General features: G+C 53.6%; 1 protein-coding gene across 12 annotated transcripts; it reads left to right on the plus strand.

Annotated features, from left to right (window-relative positions):
* On the plus strand, positions 1–24,596 carry TJAP1 (tight junction associated protein 1). Of its 12 annotated transcripts, XM_047858161.1 has the most exons (13): positions 1–95; positions 608–703; positions 9,859–10,555; positions 10,648–10,776; positions 17,055–17,152; positions 17,887–18,012; positions 19,615–19,643; positions 20,384–20,545; positions 20,760–20,826; positions 21,061–21,090; positions 21,811–21,918; positions 22,019–22,102; positions 22,874–24,596. In XM_047858161.1, exons 6-13 carry the CDS (start codon positions 17,914–17,916, stop codon positions 23,969–23,971), a joined length of 1,677 nt encoding a protein of 558 aa, XP_047714117.1. In that variant the 5' UTR covers positions 1–95; positions 608–703; positions 9,859–10,555; positions 10,648–10,776; positions 17,055–17,152; positions 17,887–17,913; the 3' UTR covers positions 23,972–24,596. The 12 variants fall into 12 exon arrangements, with proteins under 12 accessions (XP_047714117.1, XP_047714114.1, XP_047714118.1 ...); XM_047858158.1 differs by lacking the exon at positions 9,859–10,555; XM_047858162.1 differs by lacking the exon at positions 9,859–10,555 and having other exon boundaries at positions 17,890–18,012.
* The last annotated feature ends 219 nt before the right edge of the window (positions 24,597–24,815 follow it).

Here is a 24,815-nt window from a genome sequence, read left to right on the forward strand (position 1 = left end):
CGCGCCCAGTGCGTGGGGATTCCCGCGGCCTTGGCCGCTACCCGGCCTGCCCCGCGGCAAGATGGCGGCGTGAAGGCGGCGGGCAGCGGCAGAAAGTTTGTTGTGGGGTTGGAGTAGTTGGGCCGGGAGGCTAGAGTGGGGGGGGATCGTAGGGACACTAGCGCGGAGTAGGGGCGGAGGAGGCACTAGCTCCGGGGTTAAGAAGAGGAAATGGAATGGGGGAAGGTTGGAGGCGGAGAGAAATATAGAGGGAGACAGGGGCGGAGGGGAGGGGGCCTAGGATCCAGTGGCGGCCCTGGGGGACCGGTCTAGCGCCGGGGAACAAGAAGTAGGTGTGCAGGCCCTGAAGAAGCAGTCACGAATTGGAGGGGAATTTCTTAGCCAAGAGTTAAGAAAGAAGCCTGGAGCTTGTGGCCGAGGCCCGACTGTACCCGGCCGGTAGGAGAGAGGTCTTTCCCGTGGAGGAGGATAGTGGGGAAGGGGAGAAGAGAGACCTGGAGGATGTTGGGCAGGTTTGGTAAGGAGGGAACTAAACCCAGTCAGATGACCCTTCTCCAGACTTAGATCAGCCTTTCCAGAGTTCCTATAGCATCTGCCCCAATTTCAGCTGAAGACTCAGGGGCCCCAGGGACTGGAAGAAATCACAGTGCCTGCTTGGAAAGAAGAAGAGGTAGCGACTTGCCCCAGCTCAACCCCAGAGCGGGTAAGGTGGCCTCCAGTGACAGGCTGGCATGCTCCCTGCAAGCAGGATGCATGAGTTCAGAGTGATACTGAGAATCATTTAATCTGAAAAGGGCTCTCTTCTATAGAGGTTACCTTTTGCCTGTGGTCTGTAAGTTAGTGTTCTGTTTAGATTGTATGGTGATTTTTGAGAATTGGGTGTAGATTTGAGCCTTGGGTGCTGTCACCTGTGCAAATGAACATGGTCGGGGGCCTAGAGGTCAGGCTGAAAGTACTTGAACACATCCCTGTCACAAGCAGTTTCCTACATGCTCCCTGTGTCTTTTTCAGTCTCCCCATCACATCTTCACTTTGTCATCCTACCTGAAATAGAGGTTTGTGGTGACAGATTGGGGGGAGGGGGAATCATGAGAAAAAGTGTGATTGCGGTCTGTCACCAACTCATGAATTCATTCTTGCTGCAGGTCTACTTCTTTTGATCTTTCTTTTTGTTTTTTTTTTTTTAATTTTTTTTTCAACGTTTATTTATTTTTGGGACAGAGAGACAGAGCATGAACAGGGGAGGGGCAGAGAGAGAGGGAGACACAGAATCGGAAACAGGCTCCAGGCTCCGAGCCGTCGGCCCAGAGCCCGACGCGGGGCTCGAACTCACGGACCGCGAGATCGTGACCTGGCTGAAGTCGGACGCTTAACCGGCTGCGCCACCCAGGCGCCCCTGATCTTTCTTTTTGTAAGAAGGGCTCATTAGTGTTCCTTTGGGGATGTGGATTTTTGGTGGGTAGGTGGGGTCAGTGGAGAAGGAAAATCAGGTTGCGATTAGGGAGAAGAAACCCAGATTAGTTTATGGTAAGGGGTCAAACTGACTGGTGTAAGGCTCTGGGAATATTTATTGTACCAGTCTCTGTCCCTGAGATCCCTGATATTCGAGAGCTGCTTTACCGAGCGGGTCAGTGTGGTGATGGAAGGAAAGGATTGTAGAACTTTTCGGGTAGCTTTCTTCTCCTTTGTAGTCTCCCTGTCAAACCACATTAGGAAAAAAAAAAAAATCAGTTTCACTAACCAAACTAAGCATGGCTTAAGAGATGGTGGATTTGGGGTTGGAGAAAAGGGAAGAAGGGGTCTGGAGCCACAAAGTGCAGTGAATATGGTCCTCACTTCCTTCCGTGCCCTGTGGGTATGCCCAAGCCGGAATTGGGGACAGCTTACTGAAGCTTGTTTCATGACTGGTATCTGCTGCATGATTAGATTAGCAGATCTCATTTGATCCAGGACTCCTCACTGACTGTCTCCTGCTCCCTCCCTGCCCCCCCCCCCCCAAAAAAAAAGAGGCTTGCTACAGACAGACCAACCCAAATCATTGTCACTAGGTCAGCTTCAATACCTTCAGGTATCTGACCAACGGATGTTATTTAGCTGTGACTCTAGAAGGTTGGGAACTTTCTCTGAGGACAATTTATGGATGCCCCCTTGGAAACTGAACAGCAAGGACAGTGTGGTGAGCACACTTAGGGGTTAAGAGCACTGACTCTGGAGCCAGAATGCCGAGTTCAAATTCTGGCTTTGCCACTTGTAACTGTGTGACCTTTAGAAATTGCATAGTTCTCTATGCCTCAGCTTTCTCATCAATCAAATGGAGATGGTAAGAGTACACATCTCATAAGGTAACAACCTTAACCTAAATGCATTAATATATTTAGAACAGTGACTGACTCTCTATATGTATTTGTTGTTGTTACGCTGGTCAGATCTCAGTACTAACTTCTGCTTTATGATTGAACCTAGTGTCTCTCTTTGGAGGCCCCGTACTGGTTTGGGCTACTGTCTTGATGTTAGAGAAATGGGGCTTAGCTTTTGGATGTAGTGAGAGCATCTTCATCAAACTATTTAAAGTGACATTAAAATGCCCATGATTTGGGGCGCCTAGGTGGCTCAGTCGATTAAGCGGCCGACTTCGGCTCAGGTCATGATCTCGCGGTCCGTGAGTTCGAGCCCCGCGTCGGGCTCTGGGCTGACAGCTCAGAGCCCGGAGCCTGTTTCAGATTCTGTGTCTCCCTCTCTCTGACCCGCCCCTGTTCATGCTCTGTCTCTCCCTGTCTCAAAAATAAATAAAACGTTAAAAAAAAAAAAAAATGCCCATGATTTCCTGTTTGAAGCTGTGAGGCTTTAGGATTATCTTTGCATTTGAACAGTAATAATAGTGGTGCTTACTGAGCACATTCTGTGTGTCTGGCACTGTTGGAAGTGCTTTAAATGTATTAACTAATTTAATTTTTATAACCTTATGAAGGAAATACTTTCATTATCCCCATTTTACAGATGAATAAATAGAGGTGAAGAGTGGTTAATTTGTTCAAGGTCACTCAGCTAGTAAGGGGCAGAGCTAGGATTTGACTGTCTGGCTTCAGCAATTGAACTTTTGAGGGGGGCGGGGGGGGGGTTGGTATGAAGTTAACTTTATTAAATATGCTCAGTGGCAATTTGTATCTTTTGTTTGTCACGATTGTTAGATTGTAGTAGACTTTTTTCAGTTATTTAAAAAATGTTGTAGATGCTGAGCTCTTCACCACAGCTCTCTCCCCAGAGATTAAAAGCTGGTGCAGGGACTGTGGTGAGGGAGCCCTTTGCCATGGTAGCCACATCTGGACTCCCTCTTCATGATTTGGCTTTGGTGACTGTCCTTTGGAAAACCTTGGGCCTGGGTTGGGTGAGCAGACTGACCTAAGGATCCACTCTTAGCATACCTTAAAGGGGTGTGTGTGTGTGTATTAGTGTGGACATTAAGGCTCATTTCTGAATTTGATTACTGACATGAAGTGTTGAAGTAACCATAGTGTTAAATTCATAGACAATCTGGATGTCATCTTTGTTTTAAAAATAGCAGGTAGCGAACTACAGAGGAAAAAAAAATAGGTGGCATTTTAAATACGCACCATCCTTCCCCCCCAGCTTGAGGGGAAATGGAAAACAGATGTGCTTCTGCTGAAACTTGTGTTGTTCTGGAAGGTCCTGGCCTAGTGCTTCTCTTTCCTTTTAGCCTAGCGGGAGGCTGGTGTGTAGCCTTGGGGCAGAGGTGTGCCCAAGGTTTGATTGACTGGCTTTTCCTTTGCCCTGCACTTAAGACTCACTCTTCCCCTCCTTCTGAGTCATGTCCTGTCTATTTAACACACCCTCAGGGCCCATCTTTTTCTTTAGTAAATGACTCTCCAACTTGCCATCAGACTAGGCACGCGTCTGAAGTCTGACCAGATTTCAGGGTAATTGGGGGCTCAGGACTTAGGGCTTTTTCTGGGAATTCTGACCCAGCCCTCAGATGACCTTTTTCTATTGTTATGGCACATGAAGTTTGGAATTAGTATCTGTCTGTGTCTGTTGCCCTCCACCATTACCTGAGGAGCCATATATCTCAGAAGAATGTACTTTATCTCAATTTGTGATGCAAACAGTGTGCTGAAACGTGTAATCTCCATAGAGTGCACCTTTGTGTGTGTGTGTTTTAAGTTTATTTATGTTGAGAGAGACCTAGAGAGCGCAAGTTGGGGGGAGGGCAGAGATCAAGGGAGAGAGAGAAAATCCCAAGCAGGCTCTGTGCTGCCATCACAGAGTCTGACATGTGCCTTGAACTTACGAAACCACGAGACCATGACCTGAGCCAAAACCAAGAGTGGGACGCTTACCTGACTGAGCCACCCAGGTGCCCCTACACCTTTGTGTTTTGGTAGAAGTCCTCAGACTTTCAGGATTCAGGTCTCATTTTCGCAAATGAATGAACTGTGGTGTGAAGGCTGATAGATTTGGAGCCAGTTCTCTGCCTTTACTGTTCTGGTTTTGTCATTCTTAAAGCCACTTTCTTCACACCCCTTAATCATGTGTAATCTTTGCATCTAATCCCTTCACCACCTTTTTCTCACCTCCGTATTTTTTTTTTCAACGTTTATTTATTTTTGGGACAGAGAGAGACAGAGCATGAACGGGGGAGGGGCAGAGAGAGAGGGAGACACAGAATCGGAAACAGGCTCCAGGCTCTGAGCCATCAGCCCAGAGCCTGACGCGGGGCTCGAACTCACGGACCGCGAGATCATGACCTGGCTGAAGTCGGACGCTTAACCGACTGCGCCACCCAGGCGCCCCACACCTCCATATTTTGAGTGCTGAGGATGTCTGGGTAAACCAGGTCTTTGTTTCTCACCTGGATTCAGCCTCCTAACAGCTCTCGGAACTTGTTCTCTCTAGCTTCTGGGCCTTTGCACATGCTGGCCTTTCTGGGATGCGCTCCCCCTCCACCCTTTACCTACCTCTTTGTCCTCTAGACAAATGTGACTTTGTGTGGGGATCCTCACTCCTTCTGCCTTTCCTCTGTGCTTGTGTTTTAACACTTAGGCTGCATTGTGATTATCTGTTTACTTGTCTGACTCTTACAGGGCTGTGAGTGTCCTGTCTACAGGTACTAGGTCTTATTCATTATTGTATTCTACCATTTAGAATAGTGTGTGGTGCTTAACAGGCGCTCTACCATGCGGTGGGGCTTAGACAATGAATGAAATGTGGTGGGCAGACTCTCTCCACTCCTGTAGCTTCCAAGCTGCTGTGAGAATTATTTTCCTGTGAAAAACAATGTTCTGTTCCCTTAAAAATGCCATGGTTTCTGCCTTGTTTAGGATAAAGTCCACACTCTAGCTCAGCATGCGGGAAGGTTGTTTATACTCTGGCCCAAGACTCCAGCTTCTGGCTTGAGATGCTGTCACCTGTACTTCTGTCCTGTGCATCATTGCTCCTAAATTTCCCACTGCTCCTGGACCTGTCATGGCCATCCGTTTACTGTATTCTTCTTTGCTTGTGCATTTTGCTCTCTCTGTAATGCTGTCTCTAAAACTCTGCTCATCCCCCAAGACCCAGCTCCTTTGTAACCTCCAGTGAGAAGACTTCCTGCTTTCCTTTCTTCCTCTCGACCCCCAGCAGCACTTTGTGTGAGTGGCCTCAGTTCTGGCATTTCTCATGTTGTGTGGTGATTTCTCTGGTGCTTGTTGGCCTCTTTCACTGAGCTGACCCTCTGTAGAGGAGGGTCCCTCCCTGATTGTGGGGTGAGGGTGAGGGGTGTGAAGGAGTCTGATTTTGGAGGGAGGCAGACCTGGTTTAAATCTTGATTCTGGCACTTACCAGCTGTGTGACTTCAGGCAAGTTGCTTAACTGGTAGGATTCTTTGTCTCGTCCCGTATAAAATGAGGGTGACATTATCTTTTTTGTAGGAGTATTGAGCATGTAGCATGGTGCCTGTCATGTGAAGGATACTCAATATTTGTTGAATAAATGAATGCCATTTTGGAAAACACAGTGGATAAGAAAAGGCTTTTTTTTTTTTTTTAATTTTTAAACGTTTTATTTATTTATTTATTTATTTATTTATTTTAATGTTTTTTTAATTTTTTTTTTTTTAATTTTTTTTTTTAACGTTTATTTATTTTTGGGACAGAGAGAGACAGAGCATGAACGGGCGAGGGGCAGAGAGAGAGGGAGACACAGAATCGGAAACAGGCTCCAGGCTCTGAGCCATCAGCCCAGAGCCCGACGCGGGGCTCGAACTCACGGACCGTGAGATCGTGACCTGGCTGAAGTCGGACGCTTAACCGACTGCGCCACCCAGGCGCCCCTTTAATTTATTTTTGAGACAGAGAGAGACAGAGCATGAATGGGGGAGGGGCAGAGAGAGAGGGAGACACAGAATCGGAAGCAGGCTCCAGGCTCTGAGCCATCAGCCCAGAGCCCGACGCGGGGCTCGAACTCATGGACCGCGAGATCATGACCTGAGCTGAAGTCTGACGCTTAACCGACTGAGCCACCCAGGCGCCCCAGGCTTTGTTTTATTCAAGCTAGAATCAGCCTTTTGATTTCTGCCAGGTAGCCAGGAGCATTTTGAGGTGGGAGTAAAATTGAGAGAGTCTCTTTTCTTGTGATGAAGCAATAATAAAAGGTGAGGTTGGGGACATCATCAATGAGAAACCCGTGCAAAACAGTTGATGTTTCCCCCCATTTTTTGTGTTGTAATGATTCCTTTGATGGATCACGTTTATGTGAGATTGGTAGTGACCTTAGTGGATATAGGTGGGGGTGGGTAGGTGGTAGATTTGTAATGTACTTAAGTCTGTGGGTGACTGGATGGGGTGTTTAAGGATTCATGTTCCCTGGTGTTTTATGGATTGAAAAATATTGGATGAAGCTGATAGAACACATCTGGGCATTCAGGAAGCTACACTTCTTGGCCCTAGTTTTCTTAGGGCTTTGATGATCTTGTGTCACAGAACAGGCTTAACTTAGATGTTCCCCAGAAATAGGGCTGGTAGCTAGGAGTTCACTGTCCATTCTTTTTGCCTTTTTGTTTTTAGTGTAGTTAATGGGGGTAGTTCTTAGGGCACCAGTTCCCAACAAACACCAAAGGAATGTGTTTCCAGAAGTCTAGACCTCTTCATTGTGTAATGCCAGGTGGTGCTCCAGTGTGAGTTTACAGTCCTGAAAAGGAAGATGTGTTTGAGTTTTTCGGAGGGCAGCCTTCTTGTCTGGTCCTTGAACCCCTGCCCCAGCCAGGAGTCTCTCCTCTGGCTCTCCAAGCACATACCAAACTGTAATCCAAATGACTGTTAACCTGTCTCTCCTCCTCTTGGGGTAAGATTTTTCTTGGGGCCCTATGCAGTAGGTGCTGAGCAGTCTTGGTTATTGTGTGACCCAAACCTGTTCTTCCTTCTTGAAACAAAGCAGATAGGATCCGATTGGCAAAATCCTTTGAACTCTTAGGAAGGAAGGTCCTGCATAAGCAAAAGGTGATAGTATTAGCAATAGCATTACTAATTATTTTCTAGAGTTAAGTTAAGGTGGTTAAATGATCATCCAGGTGCTTGGCTTCAGCTGTCTCCCTTTTCAGCCCTATATTCTTTTTTTTTTTTTTTTTAGCCTTCTTATCGTCTAATAACACATCCCTAAGCCAGCAGAAAAGGTTAAAAGCAGAGGTGAAGTACGCTCCCGTATATTTTCTTGCTAATCACTATCTTCTAAAAAGTCTGGCTGCTGGCATCTTTTTTGTTATTCATTAAGCTCCTTTTCATGCCCCATAAGCTGCTGGCTTTTCTGGCTCTATTGCTCATTCTGTCCAGGTATGCTCCACGCTCACAGCCAGGACCTACTACGACCTTGTTAATGCCGAGACAAATCAAAAGAGTGAGACCAGTAGCTGAAAGTGGAGGGATGGATGGGGTTTTCCTTGGGCTCAACTCCTTGTCGCTCCGTGTAGGAGTGCACACTGCAGTGTGGCATTTCTTGGCAGGGCTGGTAAGCTGCATCGTATGTTCGGCAGATTTGAGAGGAGATTGGGTGAGCCAGCAGGACTGGCTTGTGCTGTGTACTTTTCGGTTTCAAAGAGGCTGAGTCTCCTGGACTGGCCATGAGTGGAAGAGTGGGACCTCTTCTTTGTTAGTACTCTCTCATAGGTGCCGGCTGTCTGTGAGGTAACACTTGGAATCTGTAAAGGACATGCACTCTATTTGTGAAGAGCTTCTGTGCTTTCCCAGTGAACTGTGGGAGGGGGGACTCCCTGAGGGCCGGGGCCGCCTGGCGGGAGGCAGTCTAGATGGTGCTCAGCTGACGGTAGGATAGAATGCTGGGCTGACCATTTTGGGTACTCAACCTCTTTGCACCTTCACAGGTAAGCCCATGGGGACTTCAGTCTCAGAAGCCTTTGAGGGTGTTTCCATCAGGGCAGAATTGTCATGGCTTTCCTATGGCTCCCTAGAGGAGGCATCTTTGCCCTGGGATTGGACACAGAGGGTTCTTGTCCAGTTCTGTCTGTGGTCTTGGGCAAGTCACTTGTCCTTTCCCTTCAGAATAGGAGAACGCCACTTGTTCTGTGGGCCTCAGTAGGCCACGAGGATCAAAGGACATATAATGGAAGGGGAAGCGTTTTCAGGATAGTAAAAACACATGGCAGATGGAAGGGTTTGTCCTGTTTGTCTAGGAATTCTGTGTTTTCACCATAAGCATAATATATGTCCTTGTAGAAAACACCAACCATATGGACAAATATACAAAAGAAAAAGGACCCTCTCTCCCTTTCCCAGAGACGGGGAACTATCATGTATCCTTCTGATCACTTTTGTGTGCTTCTAGACATTCCTCATCATGTATCTTTTGTAAAATAAACAAGACTCAATAGTGGTACATGCTCTGTTCTTCAGCTTGCTCTGTTCACCTAACAAGTTCAGGAGGAGGGTGCCCCCCTCCACGTTGAGCAGCCCCGTGTTGGAGCCTCCTTCCCAGCATTGGGCCTTCCTCTGGGGCTGGCTCCTTGGAAGGGGTAGAGAATCTCCCCTAGGGGTTCTCCCCACAGCAGGTACCCTGGTTATCTGAGGGGTCGTTTTTTATTCTGAGGTGAAGTAGTCTGGCAGGAGTGCCCTTGAGTGGGAATCGGGACGGTTGTAAACACGGCGTGGGCCTCACCACTTCCGTCTCCCGTGTGTTTCTCCCCTTTGCTCTTGTGTTATCTGTGGCCGGGAAGAGAGTAAACTTACCTGATTTCTCAACCTCTGTTTCAATGCAGAGAGCGTCACTGATTTCTGGACCTTTGGGTTTCCTAGGTGTTTTGCTGCTCTGTGTTTTGAAATCAAGCCAGACCCAGCTGATGTTTTTTGGTCTTATTTGTGGGTGAGGATTCTGAAGGTAGCCTGTCAATGGCCATGCATTCTTCCCGGTCTAGGGAAGAGGTCAGAGCCCACAGGAAGAGTTGTCTTCTCTTCTAGATGGTTATCTCCCCCTCTGTGGTAAGGCCTTGGCCTTTGGAGCTCCGGGGCTATTGTCAGAGTAATACTGGGAGCCCGAGGAGTAGGCAGTTCGGAATGATTAACTTGGGCTTGGGAGAAGGGCCAGGCCCATAAGTAGCGCCAGGGTGGTCACTGTTCTCCTCTACCCTGAGCCATCTCATCATCTGCGGGGCTTTCCAGACAGAAGGGGAATCCTTCTGCTTTTTCTCGCCAACATGCTGCCCTTCTCCATAAGCACAGGCAGTGTTTGCTGATACATTTGCTGTAGTTTTCCTCTCCTGCTGCTCCATGGGTCACATCTTGTGGGGGTTTGGGGATTCCACTCCTGTGGCTCCCTCTTCCTTGAGATCTCTAAGCCAGGGTGTGTCCCTTCCCCTAGGATGGTATTGGAGGCTTCACGAAAGGTGTTTTCTGCTGTTTCCTGGGCTTTCTGTGATGGGAACACTAGCCTCTCTGGCATTGCTCATTCTGAGCGGGTGGAATAGTCGCCGTTGGAGTCCGAGGAGCCTGGCTGCAGCATAGCCTGTATCCTTGCTCTGTGGGTTCCTCTGGGGCCAGCTTCCTGGGAAGCGCCATCCCCCCCGGCCCTTTCAGAAACTGAAAGGTGGCAGTGTGCCACCCCTTCCCTGGCTGGCCCAGCTCCGGGCTGGGTCATACACTGCCCCATTGTATTGTGCCTTCGATGCAGTTCTTGTTGCAGCCTCTGATCCCTGGGCCGGTTCCCTCTCGGCCCCATTCCTCAGAGCCTGTGGGAGGTGGTGGGGTGGACTCTGCTGGCACAGGCAGGGGATGGGCGGCAGCTGCAGCTGGGGCTGGCTTTGTTCTGACACCCCAGCTTTCAGAGCTGTGGTGCAGCCTGGCAGCCGGGTCCAGGGAAAAGGCAAGACGGGGGAGCTCCCCACCCCCACTCCCACAGCAGTGCCCCCTTCCACCACAGCTCTCGTCTCTTTTTGTTGACCAACCAGAGAGCCCTGTTACCTGGGGTCAGCAAGCTGGACTCCCTGGTTGGCAGGGGGCATGCTGCACTTCCACCTGGCATGGTTTTCAGATGGGAGAAAGCCCCCGAGGCTCTAGTGGTAAGTCTGCAGGAGCTTCCCCTGTCGGAAGAGCGCAGTGTGTACCCTCGGGCATCTCGCAGCTTGGCATTCCTTCTGCTCTCTCTTTGCAGCTCCGGAGTTGGGCTGCTCTCAACCAAGCTGTCTGTTTATATGGAGTGCCTGGAGGGCGTCTGCCATGAGTCTGTCGCTAACCGTGCTAACCAGGAGAGCTGGCTGGTTGGGGAGAAGACACTAACCCTGTGAGTCTGACCTGGGCCAGCTAACCTGCCCTGGGGGTACCACCAGCAGTGCCTCTCACCCCTCCTCCCCCTAGCCTGGTTGCCTCCTCCCCTTGGCTTGCCTCATGCCACCTCCTCTGCTCTCTTGTCCTTACTGCTGGGTTCCCTCCATCTTCCCAGTCTCCTTGCTGTGGGTGGGGACATGCTCCCTCTAAGGCCAGAGGAGGGGGCTTTCCTATGCACAGACACCTGCCAGCCGGCCTGCTGGCCTCTGCCCACCTCATGATCCCCTCAGCACCGCGTTGCCCGGTTCTCCCTTAAAACAGAATTGGTTGGAGTTTCTGTTCAATCTGCTTTAAGCGTTATGGAGTTTGAGAACATTGCGCAGTTACCATGCTGTGTTTCACACCTCAGAGATAGATGGAGCTAGAGTGGGAGGGGGATTTTCTTCTCGACTGGATAGTTGCTTCCCTTTGTCAAAAGGGGAAGATTGAATGGTGTCCCCATTAGTCTCACCCCGGGATAATAATTTAGGGTCAGTTGCAAGGTTCTCCTTAAGGTTGTTGTTGAGGAAAACCGCGGTCTGGCTGTGGGAAATTCCCAGGGCCTTGAGTGAAGCTACTTAGGACTAAAAGCTGGAGCCCAGAACCAGGTACCCACCTGAGACGTAGCTCGTGGTGTCCGTTGCTCCGGCAGGTGGAGTGGGTGGAGTCAGGCTCCCCACTGCCTTTCACATGTGGAACTTCAGGTGGACTTTAGCCAAGAAGGGCTGGAAGGGCGCCTTAGCCACGACGGGCGGGACCTGGCTTTGGACTCCACAGTGGGCCTGGGAGAAGCCTTGGCCTCAGGCTGGGAGACTGGTGAACAGCTTGCCATGGGGAAGTTCCCACCAGATTGCCTTCCAGGTTTGGAAAGAAGGGGGCTCTGGGGATAGCAGGAAGACTGAGTGCTCGGGGGTCTCTGGTGTTCTGCACAGGTAGCTCCTTAGACGGGCTCTCTGGCTGCAGCCTCTGGAGGCAGAGCAGTACCGGGTAAACTGGGTGGGGGAACTTGGGATCCGAAGGCCCTCTGGGTAGGCTCTGTTTCCCTTGGGTCAGGAGGGAGAAGCAGGGAGCTTCCTGTGAGTATGAGGTGGGAATGTGTAAACGGGAGAGGGTATAGGTGTTGCACAGATGTGTAGGGACCCTGAGTAGGGAGGAGCAAGCTGGAGGGGTGCCTGGTGGCTGGGCTGACCGGGAAAACAAAAGGGGCCTGGAGCAGAAGGCTGGTTCAGGACCACCCCTTACATTGCCTTTCCTGAGGTGAGGGCTTGGGGACTGCTGTCAAGTGCTGGTTGATCTTGGGGACTTTTTGGCCCTCCCTTTATTTAGGGGAGGTTGCTTGGATCATCATCAACTGTTGTCTTCAGCCCCTTTGTTCTGTCAGGTGTTTGCTTGAATGAGACACCAGCTGGATAGACTTGAGGTATTTACTCAGGTGGGAGCCAGGTGAGCTCTTTACAGGTCCCCGGCAGTAGTTTGGAGTCCTCAGGATTACTGTGGGGCAGAATAATTCCCACCCATTTTGGTTTTTAAAAACCTGTCTGTCGATTCTGCTTAGAGCAGGCAGAGGGCCAGGTCAGGGCCGCAGGCAGCTTGTCCCAAGAGGGTGAGGTTGTACTTGCCCAGAAAGGTGGCAGGCATGGCTGTTGGAGGGGCAGCAGGGCTGGTCTGGGCACAGACTGGCATCTCCCAGCCTAGTCATCGGCCCAGAGCGGAGCCTGCCCAGGCCCCACCCCATGCTCTGCTGGCTGCTTGCCTGCCACGCGCCCAGGATTGCTGAGGGCTTTGCTCATGTACCTCAGGAACAGCTGCATGCCGGAAACTGGGGGCTGGTAGCAAGCAGGAGGGGCACCCAGGGGTCAATGTGGAGAGGGCTGAACCCAGCCAGCTTTGGTGGGATCTGAGGGACTGACAGCCAAAGTCGGGAGGGGCTGTGTTAATGGGGCGGGAGAGCCCTTGCGAGCGATCCTCAGGGCCTCTGCTCAGTCACCTGGCTACAGGGCTGACCCTTGCAGGTGGGGGTTTGTGTTTCTTGGGCCTCAGTTGGATGCAGACCCTGAATTTCAGAGGCTCAAGAAGTAGCCAGACTTGTATGGCTGGAGTGTGTCCTGCCCCCAGAGGTGCAGTTTCCTCCAGGCCTACAGAGTTCAGAGACTATATCTAGGGCTTATAGCTGAGGGCGATTCCTACGGAGGAGACACTAGTCCCTGCGTGATCAGACATTCATGTTGTAGCCATTGATGAGGGGCTTTAGGAAGGTCCTGTGTTTATTTGTATTACTTATTTGTATCCTGCTGGGTTCCATGGGAATTAAGGCAGTATAGAACACAGCTGAGTGTTCTGGAAAAGGGCCAGTTTCCTTTTATTCTAAAAGCAGTAGTGATTGCTAATGAGTGATTCTGTTTGACTTCTTCGGGTGAATTATGAAGAATTTTAATGTTTTTAGTGATGCTGGGTGGCCTCTCTCTGATGGTCCCTCATTTGCTTGAGTCAGTGACAGCTGTGAGTAGAAAGGAGTATCAATAGGTTAGGAAATGGTCTGAGCCCAGATAAACTGTTGGGGCCATAATTTCTTACAGAGAGTGTGGGTGATGTGGGGAGCAGGGGAGGCGGTTGGTCTCTCAAGGTCAGGGCAAGTGAACTGGGGAGGGTGGAGGGAGGTAGCAGTGCAGAACTTGGGGGAGCTGGATGAGATGTCCACGGGGGCAGGCTCAAGTTTGAAAAGCCAAAGAGCCCCACCCATTTTGGTTTCACTCCTGTCTCCCTCAGTAGGGAGAAAGCTGGGTGCTCGGACCTCCCCTCCTCTCCTGCACCTTTGACTTTGCCCTGGGCGGACCCGCAGAAAGGATGGCGGAAGGAAGTGAGAGGGCGTCTTTGGCTCTTGGGCTTGAACCTTCTTGCTGTTGCCTACTCTGGGTGTTGGCAGAGAGTGGAGTAAGGATATGGTTTGGAGAAAATCAGGATGCTAAAGGTTTTTCCTTATCCTACTCCATCTCCAGCAGCGGTGACTCCTAACCATGGTGGAAGCCCAGGTCACATGTGGGCACTTACCCATGAAAGGGCACAGGTGTGAGTCCCATCTCCTGACTTAAAGAGTGATGCTTGGCAGATTTTTTTGTCCTTCGATTAAAGGATACCGCTCAGCCAGAGTCTGGCACACGTTTCTCCTTATATCTGCCCCTGACTACGCTCTCTGCTCAGCTGTTCAGTGGGTTCACAGTGCAGGTTTGCTGTGCGTGCTGAGTCCCATTTCTAATGAAAGTAGACTTTGTTCTCAGGAGGCAGCTAATCGTGCCCCATGGGCTGTAATCAGGGAGAAGGTATTTAACACAGGGCAGGCGGCAACAGGCGGCCGCACTGACTGGCAGATTGCAACATGGCAATTAGGAAGCTATCCACCCCCCTTTCCACCCCAGCAGAGCCAGGCTGAGTCTATCTGAACTGAGTTGAGTGAGTGAAGAATGAATGCTATGCAGAGGAGGAAGGGGGAGGCGGGGCTAGGCAGGGCTAGGCGGGGCCGGGGTATGAGGAGAGCAGCTTTCCCTTCCCACTGCTGCTGTGGGTGTCTCCCTCAGCAGTGCCAGAGGAGCCCCAGACCACACTGGGTCAGCCAGAGGTTTTAACCTAGGCCTCAGCCTTTCTCCTGGTGCACAGCTGTTCTTGTAGTGCAAACCCAGCCCATGACCTGGTAGCCCTACGTCCTGAGTCCTCTGCCCCCACTTCTTTGAAGCTCAGGTGGTTTGGGGTGAGGGTTGGGAGTGGGATTCTTCTCGGTCAGTTTCTAGACTTTCCAAAAGACCATTTTCTTGGAGGTGCCCTGGAACCAGGCCAGCAGCCAGAGGCCAAGAGACCCCAAAGGCTGCTTGCTTGCTTATGGTGGCCCATATCTCATTCCAAGTTATCTGGCTACTTTCCCTGGGGACTTCCTCTTCTTGACGTGGGATTGGGAAATCCTGTTTGGGCTGAAACACTCCAAGGCAAGATGGGAATCTTTGGGTGAAGGAGATGTGACCACTGGAGGCCGAGACCGGTAGCTGGGTCTTCCTGGCGGGACTGCCCTGCTCTCTTGCAGCCCACCTTTTATCTTCCCCTGGCTGTGAGTCTGGTGTCCAGCTGCTTCTTGCTTTGTTCTCCAGTGCACCTGGCGTTGCTCTCACTCTAGGGTCTGTCCTTCCCTGCCACACTCCAGTCAAGGACAGTGGCCTGTCAGCCCTGTTGCGTTCCTGTTCAGTGATGGAATCGTCCCACCCCCACCCCTACCCCCTGCTGCTGTGGGCCCCAACACGTACTGGTATTTATGGACATGGGGCAGGGAGTGAGACAGACTCTCCTTCGTGGGCTTGTGTTCGGGACACTGCAGGCTCCCTAGCAGACTGTTTCCCTGGTGGGCATTGCCTTCTGCTTCCCCAGTTGGGAGTGGTTCCCTTTCTTGTGTCTCTGCTGTGTATGGAGAGAGCAGGCTCTGGCCGGGAGAGAGAACTGCCTGCCATCGCTGGCACCACTCATCCTGGAGCATGGGTGATTGCGGTGCTCCCTGTCTCCCTGTCTCCCTGCCAGCCACTTCCACACTGTCTGTTCCCTCAGCAAGCCAGGTTATCCGGCTGGGAAAGCCCTGGGAGTGTGTGCTGTGGGGCCCGGGAGTGGGGACTTGAGGTCAAGATGAGCCAGGATGTGTGACAAGTAGAGCTAGGGCTTGTGGGCTGTGGAGTGAAGGCCTCCCTCCTTCCAGGGAAGATCCCCAGATACATGAGTGCGTCAGTTTGCTTCCTGCCTGCCCGCGTGCCACCCAGTCAGGTGTCCTGGTGCCTAGAGGCCAGTGTGGGTATTGGTATGAATAGGGCTAAGGAAGAAAAGAAGAGGCTGAGAATCGAGGGGGCCCACAACGTGGCCTGCAGCTGATGGGGATGCAGATGAGGAAGGGAGCAGGCCCAACTCTAGAGTCTCCCTCCCTGGATTTTGCAGAGGTTCTTGGCTTACTGTATCTCTTACTCTGTGTTTCTGGCTGTCCTTTTCTAACTCATGTCCCCACACTTAGGCTCCCTGAGTATCAGCACCCAGGTATCCAGGATGGCTTGCGACTTTCTGGGCCTCTCCCTCAGGCCATAGGAGCTCCCACCCTGGGGCCCTCAGGAGGGGCCCCAGGGAACCTGCGGGGGTGTCTTGTTTGCTCCCCCACACCCCAGGAATGTGCTGTCCTTTTGGGCCCGCCCGGATTCCTGTGCAGGGAGTCAGCCCGACACAGCACGCTGCTTGTGCCCTGTGGGGACATGTCCGCCTCACCATCAAAGGGGTGGAGGTTGGCGGCTCGTGCCTGCTGCCATGCCCCAGCTCCCCCCAGAACCCCAAGGGAGAGACCAGGCTGCCCAGACAGAGAAGGGAGGCCACTCCTGCTTCCCCGCCCTCCCTACCCCCACTGTTCTTCCTGCCTCGGGCTCTGTTGGAATGTGACAGGAGTTGGGGCCAGGGCATGTCCCGACAGCAGGAACACATGCTTTAGCCCGCAAGGCTTCCCTCAGCCCCCAGCTCTATTTATGTGAATGGTGGCGGGAAGATTGTTTATGCCCAGAAGGCCACCTGAGGTTACTGCCTTCGTTGGTCCCTGTGGTGGCTGCTGCCCCCGTGCTGTGGCCCCGCTTATTACAGGTAGGCGCAGGGCTCAGCTCAGTGGTCCCACGAACCTGGACAGGACCTCACGGGTCACTCAGTCTAGCCACCTCTGTGTGGAAGAGAAACCAGTGAGGGACTTAGCTGGGGCCACACAGTGTGTCAGAAGCAGCATAGCCTGGAGCCCTGTGTCTCAGCTCCCCAGAGCTGGGCTTTCTGCCCCAGAGTTTCTCAGCCTGGGCACTGTCAACCCTGTGTGCTGAGAATTTCTGCAAGCCATGCTCCCCAAATCTCTTAGTTTCCAGACTCTGAGAAGCCTGAGAGATGAACAGGACAGGTGTGGGGTAGGATCGGGACAGAACAGGGCCAGACCTATTCCCAAATCAGGCATGTGGTCAGCAGAGACCACGAGCACATACAAGACACACATGTGTCTTGTGTGGGCCTGTGACAGTGCTTTCACGGGGAAAGGAGCCCAGTGCTTCCAGTCCTCTCCCGCTTCCTCTCCTTTTTCCAGAACTCCTGGTCCATGACTTTTCTGCCTGGCTCTTCCTGGGGGGCCTTCCAAGTCCTGGACTGGGTAGGTCAGTCCGTGGCCCTGACAGACACGCAGCTGACACCTGGTTTCCACTTTCTTCTCTTCTCCGGTTTCAGGAGCTGTTGGCTAGAGGAAGTGGAGGGGCCGTGGGATGCAGAGAGCCGAGGGCTAACTCTGGGACAGCGGAACAGAGAGAGCTGCTGACGATCAGACGGTATGTCCCTGTGGGACCTGCTCCCCACCCCCACCCCCAGGGCTCCCTTCCTGGGAGGCTGGCAGGTAAGGGGGCAGGCAGGTGGCCTCTCTTGGTGGGGGCTGGTGAAAAGAGAACGGTGGAGGCCAGAGATGATTGGCCTTCAGGGCTTACAAGCTTAGAGACCCCACTAAGGAAACTGGGTTGGAGGAGTACCCTCAAACCCTCACTTTCTGGTTACTGGTGTGTTTTGTTTTGTTTTTTTTTGAGCTAACACGAATGTTTCCTAAATGCCAGGTAACTGTTAAAAAAGGTTAGTGGTTTATGTAATCTTCACAGAAGGTCTATGAAATTGGTGCTCTCCTCATCCCCAGTTTATAGTTGGGGAAACCGATTCATAGGGAACAGTTTTTCCCTCTGAGGCATTTTTTTATAAGCCCACAAAGGTGAGTGGTGGGCCATTCTTAGATATACTGTCCCACTCCTAGACCATAATCCGCTCTTCCTGGTGCCCAGAACCTAGGCCCTGCCTTTCCCACCCACCTGGCGCATTGGGCCCTTGTCGCCTCCAGCACTCCCCTGACCCTTGGGCATTGAGATACCAAAGTCCAGGTTTCTAATGATCCCGGCAATGGTCCAGGCCTGTCTGCCTGCCTGGTGGCTCCTACACATGTCCCTTTTACTGTCCTTTTTTCCTCAGTCTGGGGGCCTCTTGCCCATGTCTCTGAGCCTTCCCCTCCCTTGCTTCCCCTCAGCAGGTTGAGGAGCCCTCACCTCCCAGGATGACCAGCGCAGCCCCTGCTAAGAAACCGTACCGTAAGGCCCCACCTGAGCATCGGGAGTTGCGGCTGGAGGTTCCTGGATCCCGGCTGGAGCAGGAGGTCAGAAGACTGGTACTCCTGCCCTGGCTGCCAGATGCAGGCCCTTGAGGCTGGGTGTCTGATTGACTTCTCCCACCTGAGGAGATTCTAGTCCCCCAAGTTGGGGTGTGGGTGTGGCATTGCTGGTACATGTTTGGGGTCCCCTAGCTGCAGCACTGCTGGTGGGGGCAATGTAGGCTTATAGGGGACAGCTGTGAGTACATGTCCACATGTCAGGGAACCCAGAGTCTTCATGGCTCAACAGAAATGATCCCAGGCAGTATCATTCTTCCTGCAAGAGGCAGCCCACCAGACTGAGGGGTCCTAACTTGCTGGAGGCTGGGTCTCTGTGGAGGAGGTCGTGCTCCGGCTTCTTCCCCACAGACCAGCTGTTCTTTGCTGCCCCCGGAAGTCCTGGCCCTTCCTCCAGCTTTGCCTTGTTTGGCCAACATTTGTTAAATACATGCTCCCAGCCAGGAACTGTTGTTAGGTTCTTAGGAGGCCTTCTTCAGGCAACTGTAAAACATTGTCCAAATAGGCCTCCCTCATTCAGCTTACTCTCAGGAGGAAAGGAGCTTGCAGTTTAGGTCCCTTGCTACTGTGTTTCTACCCTGTTGCAGCATGTTGAGCACATTCACAGAACTTGAGAGATCATCATACATGCATACATCAGGCGTACCATGGCCCGCTTTGGTCAGATTCAGGTCAGGAATGCTGTGACTTGCCTGTTTTCAGTTCAGGGAACATTAAATAAAAAGGCCAGGTATTGTGCTAGATGCCACCCAGTGGGCATTCCCTTGGTTTTTGTGGATGAGGACGCTGAGGCTCAGCAAGGCTAATGTAAGCAGAGTGTGGCAGAATAGGATCAGATCCAGGTGTCATTAGCTTCAAAGTCCATGGTCTGGGCCACCCCCTCATTTTCCTGCCTGAGATTGGCATTCTGCGGCAGTCAGCTCCATTTAGAGTGGGCTGCTTGACATTTCCCTGCTCTGTGGCTGGCTGAGCTCTGGCTCTTGGGCCGTAACCAGTGTGGGGGCTTGGGGAGGATGGGGCAGGAGGTAAAAAGCCGGATAAGGATGAGACTCTTTACTCCTCTCAGTCAGGCTTGGCCCAAAGGCTGTCCTTCATCTATGTACTTGTTCCTCTGGGGCCTCTGTAAGGGCCTGATTCTGCCCCCACTTCCTCCAGGGCCAAGAGGGCTTTGTTAGAGCTCAGAACCCTACTGTAGCTTGCCTGACTTCTTCACTTCTCTGGAATGTCTCTGCCATGCCTGTAGGGCCCACGGGGAGCCCAGTGAACAGTTGAGAGGCTCTCTTTATCCCTGGGAGATGTGGCGTGGGTACCAGGACTCATTTGCAGCCTGCTCTAAAGTTATGAGGGGGGTTGGAAGTGGTGTGGGTAAGGGTGAAGGTCGGAAGGGGTTCTTGAACCTTCTCATTGGCATGGCAGAGTAGTCTAGGCTCATCCAGGTGATACTGGATTGCCTCCATCTCTACAGGGCCCACTTTGTGAGATTGTTTGGGCTTTAGACATGGCCCTTTCCAGGTCTCTTTGGAGGATGGGCAAGCAGGGTGGGTCAGTGGTCTAGGGCTGAGCCTCAGGCTTCTGTTCTTTTGTGCACAGGAGCCCCTGACCGATGCAGAGAGGATGAAGTGAGTATCTGCTGCCTGAGAGCCTGCCCTGCTTTGCCTCAGCACTTCCCTCTTAGCACCAGGCAAGGCTGTTGGTATAGTCGGGGTTTCATTGGATTAGGTAGAAGTAAAGGTTGGTGTGGAGCCATAAAGGGCTCTGAGAGGAGGCTGGATATGGATATTCCTTCCGGAAAGAGTTTTTGTTCCATGGCTCCAAGAGAACCTGGAACCAAGGTGCTCTGGAGGCCTGCTCTTGCCAAAGAGCCTTCCCCCAGCTCCTGGCTCTCTTGTGCCAGCTGCCTCCCTGCAGCCTTTTCTGTCAGCCACGTGAGGCCTTTGGAGAGGAGGGCAGTGCTGGGCTGGATTTCCAGGAGATTAATAATGGAGTAGCCTGATTGTGCAGTGGGGAAACTGGAGCTGGAGGGCTTGGTGGCCGGCTGGCTTGGGCTGTAACCAGAGACAGACTGGGAACTTTCACGCCTCACACCAATTCTGTCTTCTCATTCTTCTTCCGGGTGGGAGTGGATTCTACCATCCCCTCTGCTTCCCGCCCCTGCCCCCAAGCCAGGCTGTGTTCTCAGGGCCAGCAGGCCTATGGGATATGCTGCCCCAGACTCAGGCTCAGTCTCAAGGAGTCCCCTGTCCCCAGTTGCCTGTGTTCATGTCATCCCTACTCCTTCCTTCCTGAGTCCAGGCTGGGGTTCCAGGGCTGGTCCGTCTACCTCTGATGCTCCTCTGCCCTTGCTCCCTCACCCCGCCAGGCTGTTGCAGCAGGAGAACGAGGAGCTCCGCCGGCGCCTGGCCTCAGCCACCAGGCGCACCGAGGCCCTGGAGCGCGAGCTGGAGATCGGGCAGGACTGCTTGGAGCTGGAGCTGGGCCAGAGCCGCGAGGAGCTGGACAAATTTAAGGACAAGTTCCGCAGGTGTGGAAAGGAGGGGCCAGGACACACCTGCATGCCGCCCCCACCATTCATAGGATTTTAGCTGGAAGAGGCCTCTGAGATCATCTGATTCTGATGGGGAAACTGCGGTTTGGGGAGAACAGCCTGCCCAAGATCCCCTATCAAGGAGGGGCTGAGCGAGCAGGGTCTGAAGAGCAGATCTTGACCCAGGGGTCTGCCTCGTGTTCCTCCACAGGCTTCAGAACAGCTACACGGCTTCCCAGAGGACCAACCAGGAGCTGGAGGACAAGCTGCACACACTGGTAATCTGTCCGGGGTTGGGGGTGCGGTTTCGCTGGCACTGTGCTCATAGCAGAGCAGGGGGCTGGGACTTGCTGGGGGAATGCCACTGGGGCTTGGGGAAGGGGTTGGGACGGCGGCGGGGAGGGGACCGCAGTGTGCTGTGCGCGTCAGGACTGTCTTAGTGCTCACACTGTTTCTCTTCTCTCCCGTCTTCCCCTCATGCTGCCGCCGCCGCCGCCGCCCTCTCCTGTCAGGCCTCTCTTAGCCACAGCTGGATCTTTGCAGTTGCGTCTGAGTTTGTGTGTTTTCTCCCTTGCCCTGGCCTTCTCCTCAGATGAGCTCTGGGGTTGCCGGGGCCCCTTCCCTGTCCCTCTGCCCACTGCTTTCCTCTTCGTTACGTGAGGCCCATTCGGTACAGTGCCTCCCTCCTTGGCTCTGGCAGAGGAACCGGTTGATGTCACCACTGAACACTCACAGCTTCTCCGCTGCAGTGGCAACAAGCCCAAGCCATTGAGGGGGGAGGGGGGGCCGTAGAGCCAGTCCCTGAACTGAAGATCAGAAGGCCGCTGCTGAGCCTGCCGCTCCCTCCTGGCTCAACTAGATAATCTCACAGGCGCCCCCAGCTGCCTCCCAGCCCCACCCCTCCCTCTTCCTGGCCTGAGCCTGGAAGCAGCTCCACACGTAGGCCTCAGTCCCTGGGTTTGCACACTTACTTCTCTAGTCCAGCTGCTTTGCCTCCTGTGTAGAGCCCCTTGAGGGGCAGCTCTTGCCTCTGTCCTGGGCCCAGGTGGCAGCAGGTTATATCCAGAAAGCCCCTACCCCACAGCCAGCCCGGAGAACAGGAGAGGTGGCTGGTCTTCTTCTGTCTGTCCATCGTCTGTCTACTTCGTCCGCCTTGGCTGCCCCAGCACCTGTGGCTTCCTGTGTCTCTGGGTCGGGAGGAAGTGGAGGGGAGGAAGGCCGGCTGGGGTGAGGGCGGGGTTCACACACGTTTTGTGCCTCAGATCAAGAAAGCGGAGATGGACAGGAAGACGCTGGACTGGGAGATCGTGGAGCTGACCAACAAGCTGCTGGACGCCAAGAACACCATCAACAAGCTGGAGGAGCTCAATGTATGGCGGGGGAACCCCTCCCGTGTCCCTGGCTTTGCCCTGGCCTAGGCCCTGCTTGCCTGGGGCGGGGCCGGCCTCTGACCCTTGCCTGTACCTGTAGGAGCGGTACCGGCTGGACTGCAACCTGGCTGTGCAGCTCCTCAAGTGCAACAAGTCCCACTTCCGCAACCACAAGTTCGCCGATGTGAGCAGAAGCCCCCCCCCCCCCCCCCCCCCCCCCCCGCCAGCGCTAGTCCTGCCTTCTCAGGACTCCTCTGACTTGAGTTTTCACACCTCCCTCTATCCTCCTGCCTTGACTCCTCCTTTCTGCTTTGCCCTGCCCTCGTCTGCATGGCTCCTCTCAAGCCAGCCAACTCTGCCACTGGTCGGTGTTCCGTGTACTGTCAAGAGATAGTCACTGGGACTGGGGGGCTGGCCCTGCTGGTATTTCTGGAACAGAGGCAGGGAGAGAGGCACTCAATTTCGGGATCCCATGCGGGAAGGTGGGGTTGGCCAGGGTATCAGTCATAAGAATATTGAGAGAGGATGAGGCCCAGCTGATCCCTTTACCCCAAGGGGCAAGCTCTAGACTCCAGAGCTTCAGGCCCAAGGTTGATAGGGTCTGTAGAAGGAGTGGAGGGACTCATGAGGCTGCTGGCCAGTACAGGTCCTCAAACTTGTCTGGTTTGGGCAGAAGCCACTGCTGAGATGCAGGGAGATGGACGTTTGAGGGCATGTGGGCCTTAGCACCAGTTCTGGGATCAGATGCTGGCTGTGTTCATCAAAAGCTGCAAGTTACTTCACCCCTGCAGAGCCTCAGTTTATTTGTGAAATGAGGCTATACCCTGGCATGCCGGGGGGCTGGAAGATCACAGTGCTGAGCGCGCAGTGGTGCTTGTACGTGCCGGTCGTTATTTTTGCTCTGAGGTTGGGATCGTTCATGTCTCTCTTCCCTTCTCCCACTCTTTTTCCCCAGCTGCCCTGTGAGCTACAGGACATGGTTCGGAAACATCTGCACAGTGGTCAAGAGGCTGCCAGCCCGGGCCCCGCCCCTAGCCTGATGCCAGGGGCTGTGGTACCCACCTCGGTCATTGCCCGGGTGTTAGAGAAGCCAGAGTCTCTACTGCTCAACTCAGCCCAGTCAGGCAGTGCCGGGCGCCCCTTGGCCGAGGATGTCTTTGTGCACGTGGACATGAGTGGGGGGGGCCCGGGTGACCCAGCCAGTCCCCCAGCCCCTGGCAGCCCCACCTCACAACCCAATGGGGAATGCCGCTCCCTGGGCACTGCTGGGGGCTCCCCAGAGGAGGAGTTGCCCCTGCCAGCCTTTGAGAAGCTGAGCCCCTACCCCACCCCATCTCCACCACACCCGCTGTATCCTGGCCGCAAGGTAATCGAGTTCTCTGAGGATAAGGTGCGAATCCCCCGCAACAGCCCCCTGCCCAACTGCACTTACGCCACCCGCCAGGCCATTTCCCTGAGCCTGGTGGAGGAGGGCGGTGAGCGGGCCCGCCCCAGCCCAGTGCCCAGCAGCCCTGCCTCAGCCCAGACCTCCCCCCGCCACGAGCCCAGCCCTGTCCCCCCAGCACTCAGTGCCCCGGCCAGCTCTGCCAGCTCTGAGGAGGACCTGCTAGCCAGCTGGCAGCGAGCATTTGTGGACCGCACTCCACCCCCAGCCGCCGTGGCCCAGCGCACAGCCTTTGGACGTGATGCCCTCCCTGACCTGCAGCGCCACTTTGCTCTTAGCCCCGCTGACAGAGATGAGGAGGTTCTGGCGCCTTCTTCCCCACCTGGTGAGAGTGGGCTTTTGCTGCCAACAGAAGCTGATTCTGGCCTTCCCAGGGAGGAGGAAGAAGAGCTGAACCTGCCCATCAGCCCTGAGGAAGAGCGCCAGAGTCTGCTGCCCAGTGATAATGGCACAGATCAGGGGCCTGTCACTTCCCACACTGACGGCAGGGCCTGGGCACTCCCCAGCTCCAGCCGTCCCCAGCGCAGCCCCAAGAGGATGGGGGTGCACCACCTTCACCGCAAGGACAGCCTGACCCAGGCCCAAGAGCAGGGCAACCTGCTCAACTAGGCCTCCCCCCCCCGCCCCGTCGCCCTCCTGCCCCTGCTGCTCTGCTCCCTGTGCAGTGGTGTCAGGTGGGCCACGCCAGGCCTTGTAGCCGCGCTGCCTGTGACTGGCACCAGCTTGTCTCATGGCTTTTCCCTTTTCTTGGAATATTTATTCCCCAAGGGTAACATGCAGCTGGGGCCCAAGACCTTTCTTCCGGTTGGCCCAAGTTGGCCTGGGCCGCGGAGGGGTCTATCGTATCAGTGTTCATCTTCCATCCCCCTTTCATACCCGCAAGTTTTATATTTTGTGGTTCCCCCCCCCCCCCACGGGGTCGGGAGGGGGACGTCGTCGGGGACGATTAACCTCTAATTTCTATTTTCTGCCTGTTTTCCTCTCCCCTCAAGTCCTCTGCACGAGCTGTTGCCTTCAAGGGGCCCTTGGGGGATGAGGGAGAGGACTCACTCAGGGCTCGCCTCAGCTGTGTCCATCCTCCCTCTGGAAGGGAGGAGAGGGAGGGATTCAGGGGCCTCAAGCTGGGCTCTAGGTGAGGCCTGGCCCCCTCCCGACCTTGGCTCTAGACTGTTACTCCCAGCTTTGGGAAGTTTTCACATCGATGACTATTTTAAAATTAAAACTATTTTACTGATATGGCCCAATTTGTCTCTTAATGATTTTCCTGGTGCCACTCTTGAGCCTTCCCAGTTCTAGTCAAATTCTGCTCTTTGCTAGTGAGTCTCCCCTGCCCTTCTCTGCTTGGGATGTCCGTGGCCACAGAGCGTCACGCAGTGAGAGAAGGTGCACCTCAAGTGACCTTGGCAGGGCCCCTGAGTCTCCCCTTGAGGTAGGTAGGGTCCAGCCCACCTGT

The sequence above is a fragment of the Prionailurus viverrinus genome, chromosome B2 (assembly GCF_022837055.1).
Source record: "Prionailurus viverrinus isolate Anna chromosome B2, UM_Priviv_1.0, whole genome shotgun sequence".
In the NCBI taxonomy this organism is placed as follows: domain Eukaryota; kingdom Metazoa; phylum Chordata; class Mammalia; order Carnivora; family Felidae; genus Prionailurus; species Prionailurus viverrinus.

Bases quoted from the DNA above. Each gene is read 5' to 3' on its own strand.
- TJAP1 (XM_047858161.1), top strand. From the start codon at position 17,914: ATGACCAGCGCAGCCCCTGCTAAGAAACCGTACCGTAAGGCCCCACCT. The intron at 19,644-20,383 runs GTGAGTATCTGC...TCACCCCGCCAG, and splicing joins ACCGATGCAGAGAGGATGAA to GCTGTTGCAGCAGGAGAACG. The intron at 20,546-20,759 runs GTGTGGAAAGGA...GTTCCTCCACAG, and splicing joins TTTAAGGACAAGTTCCGCAG to GCTTCAGAACAGCTACACGG.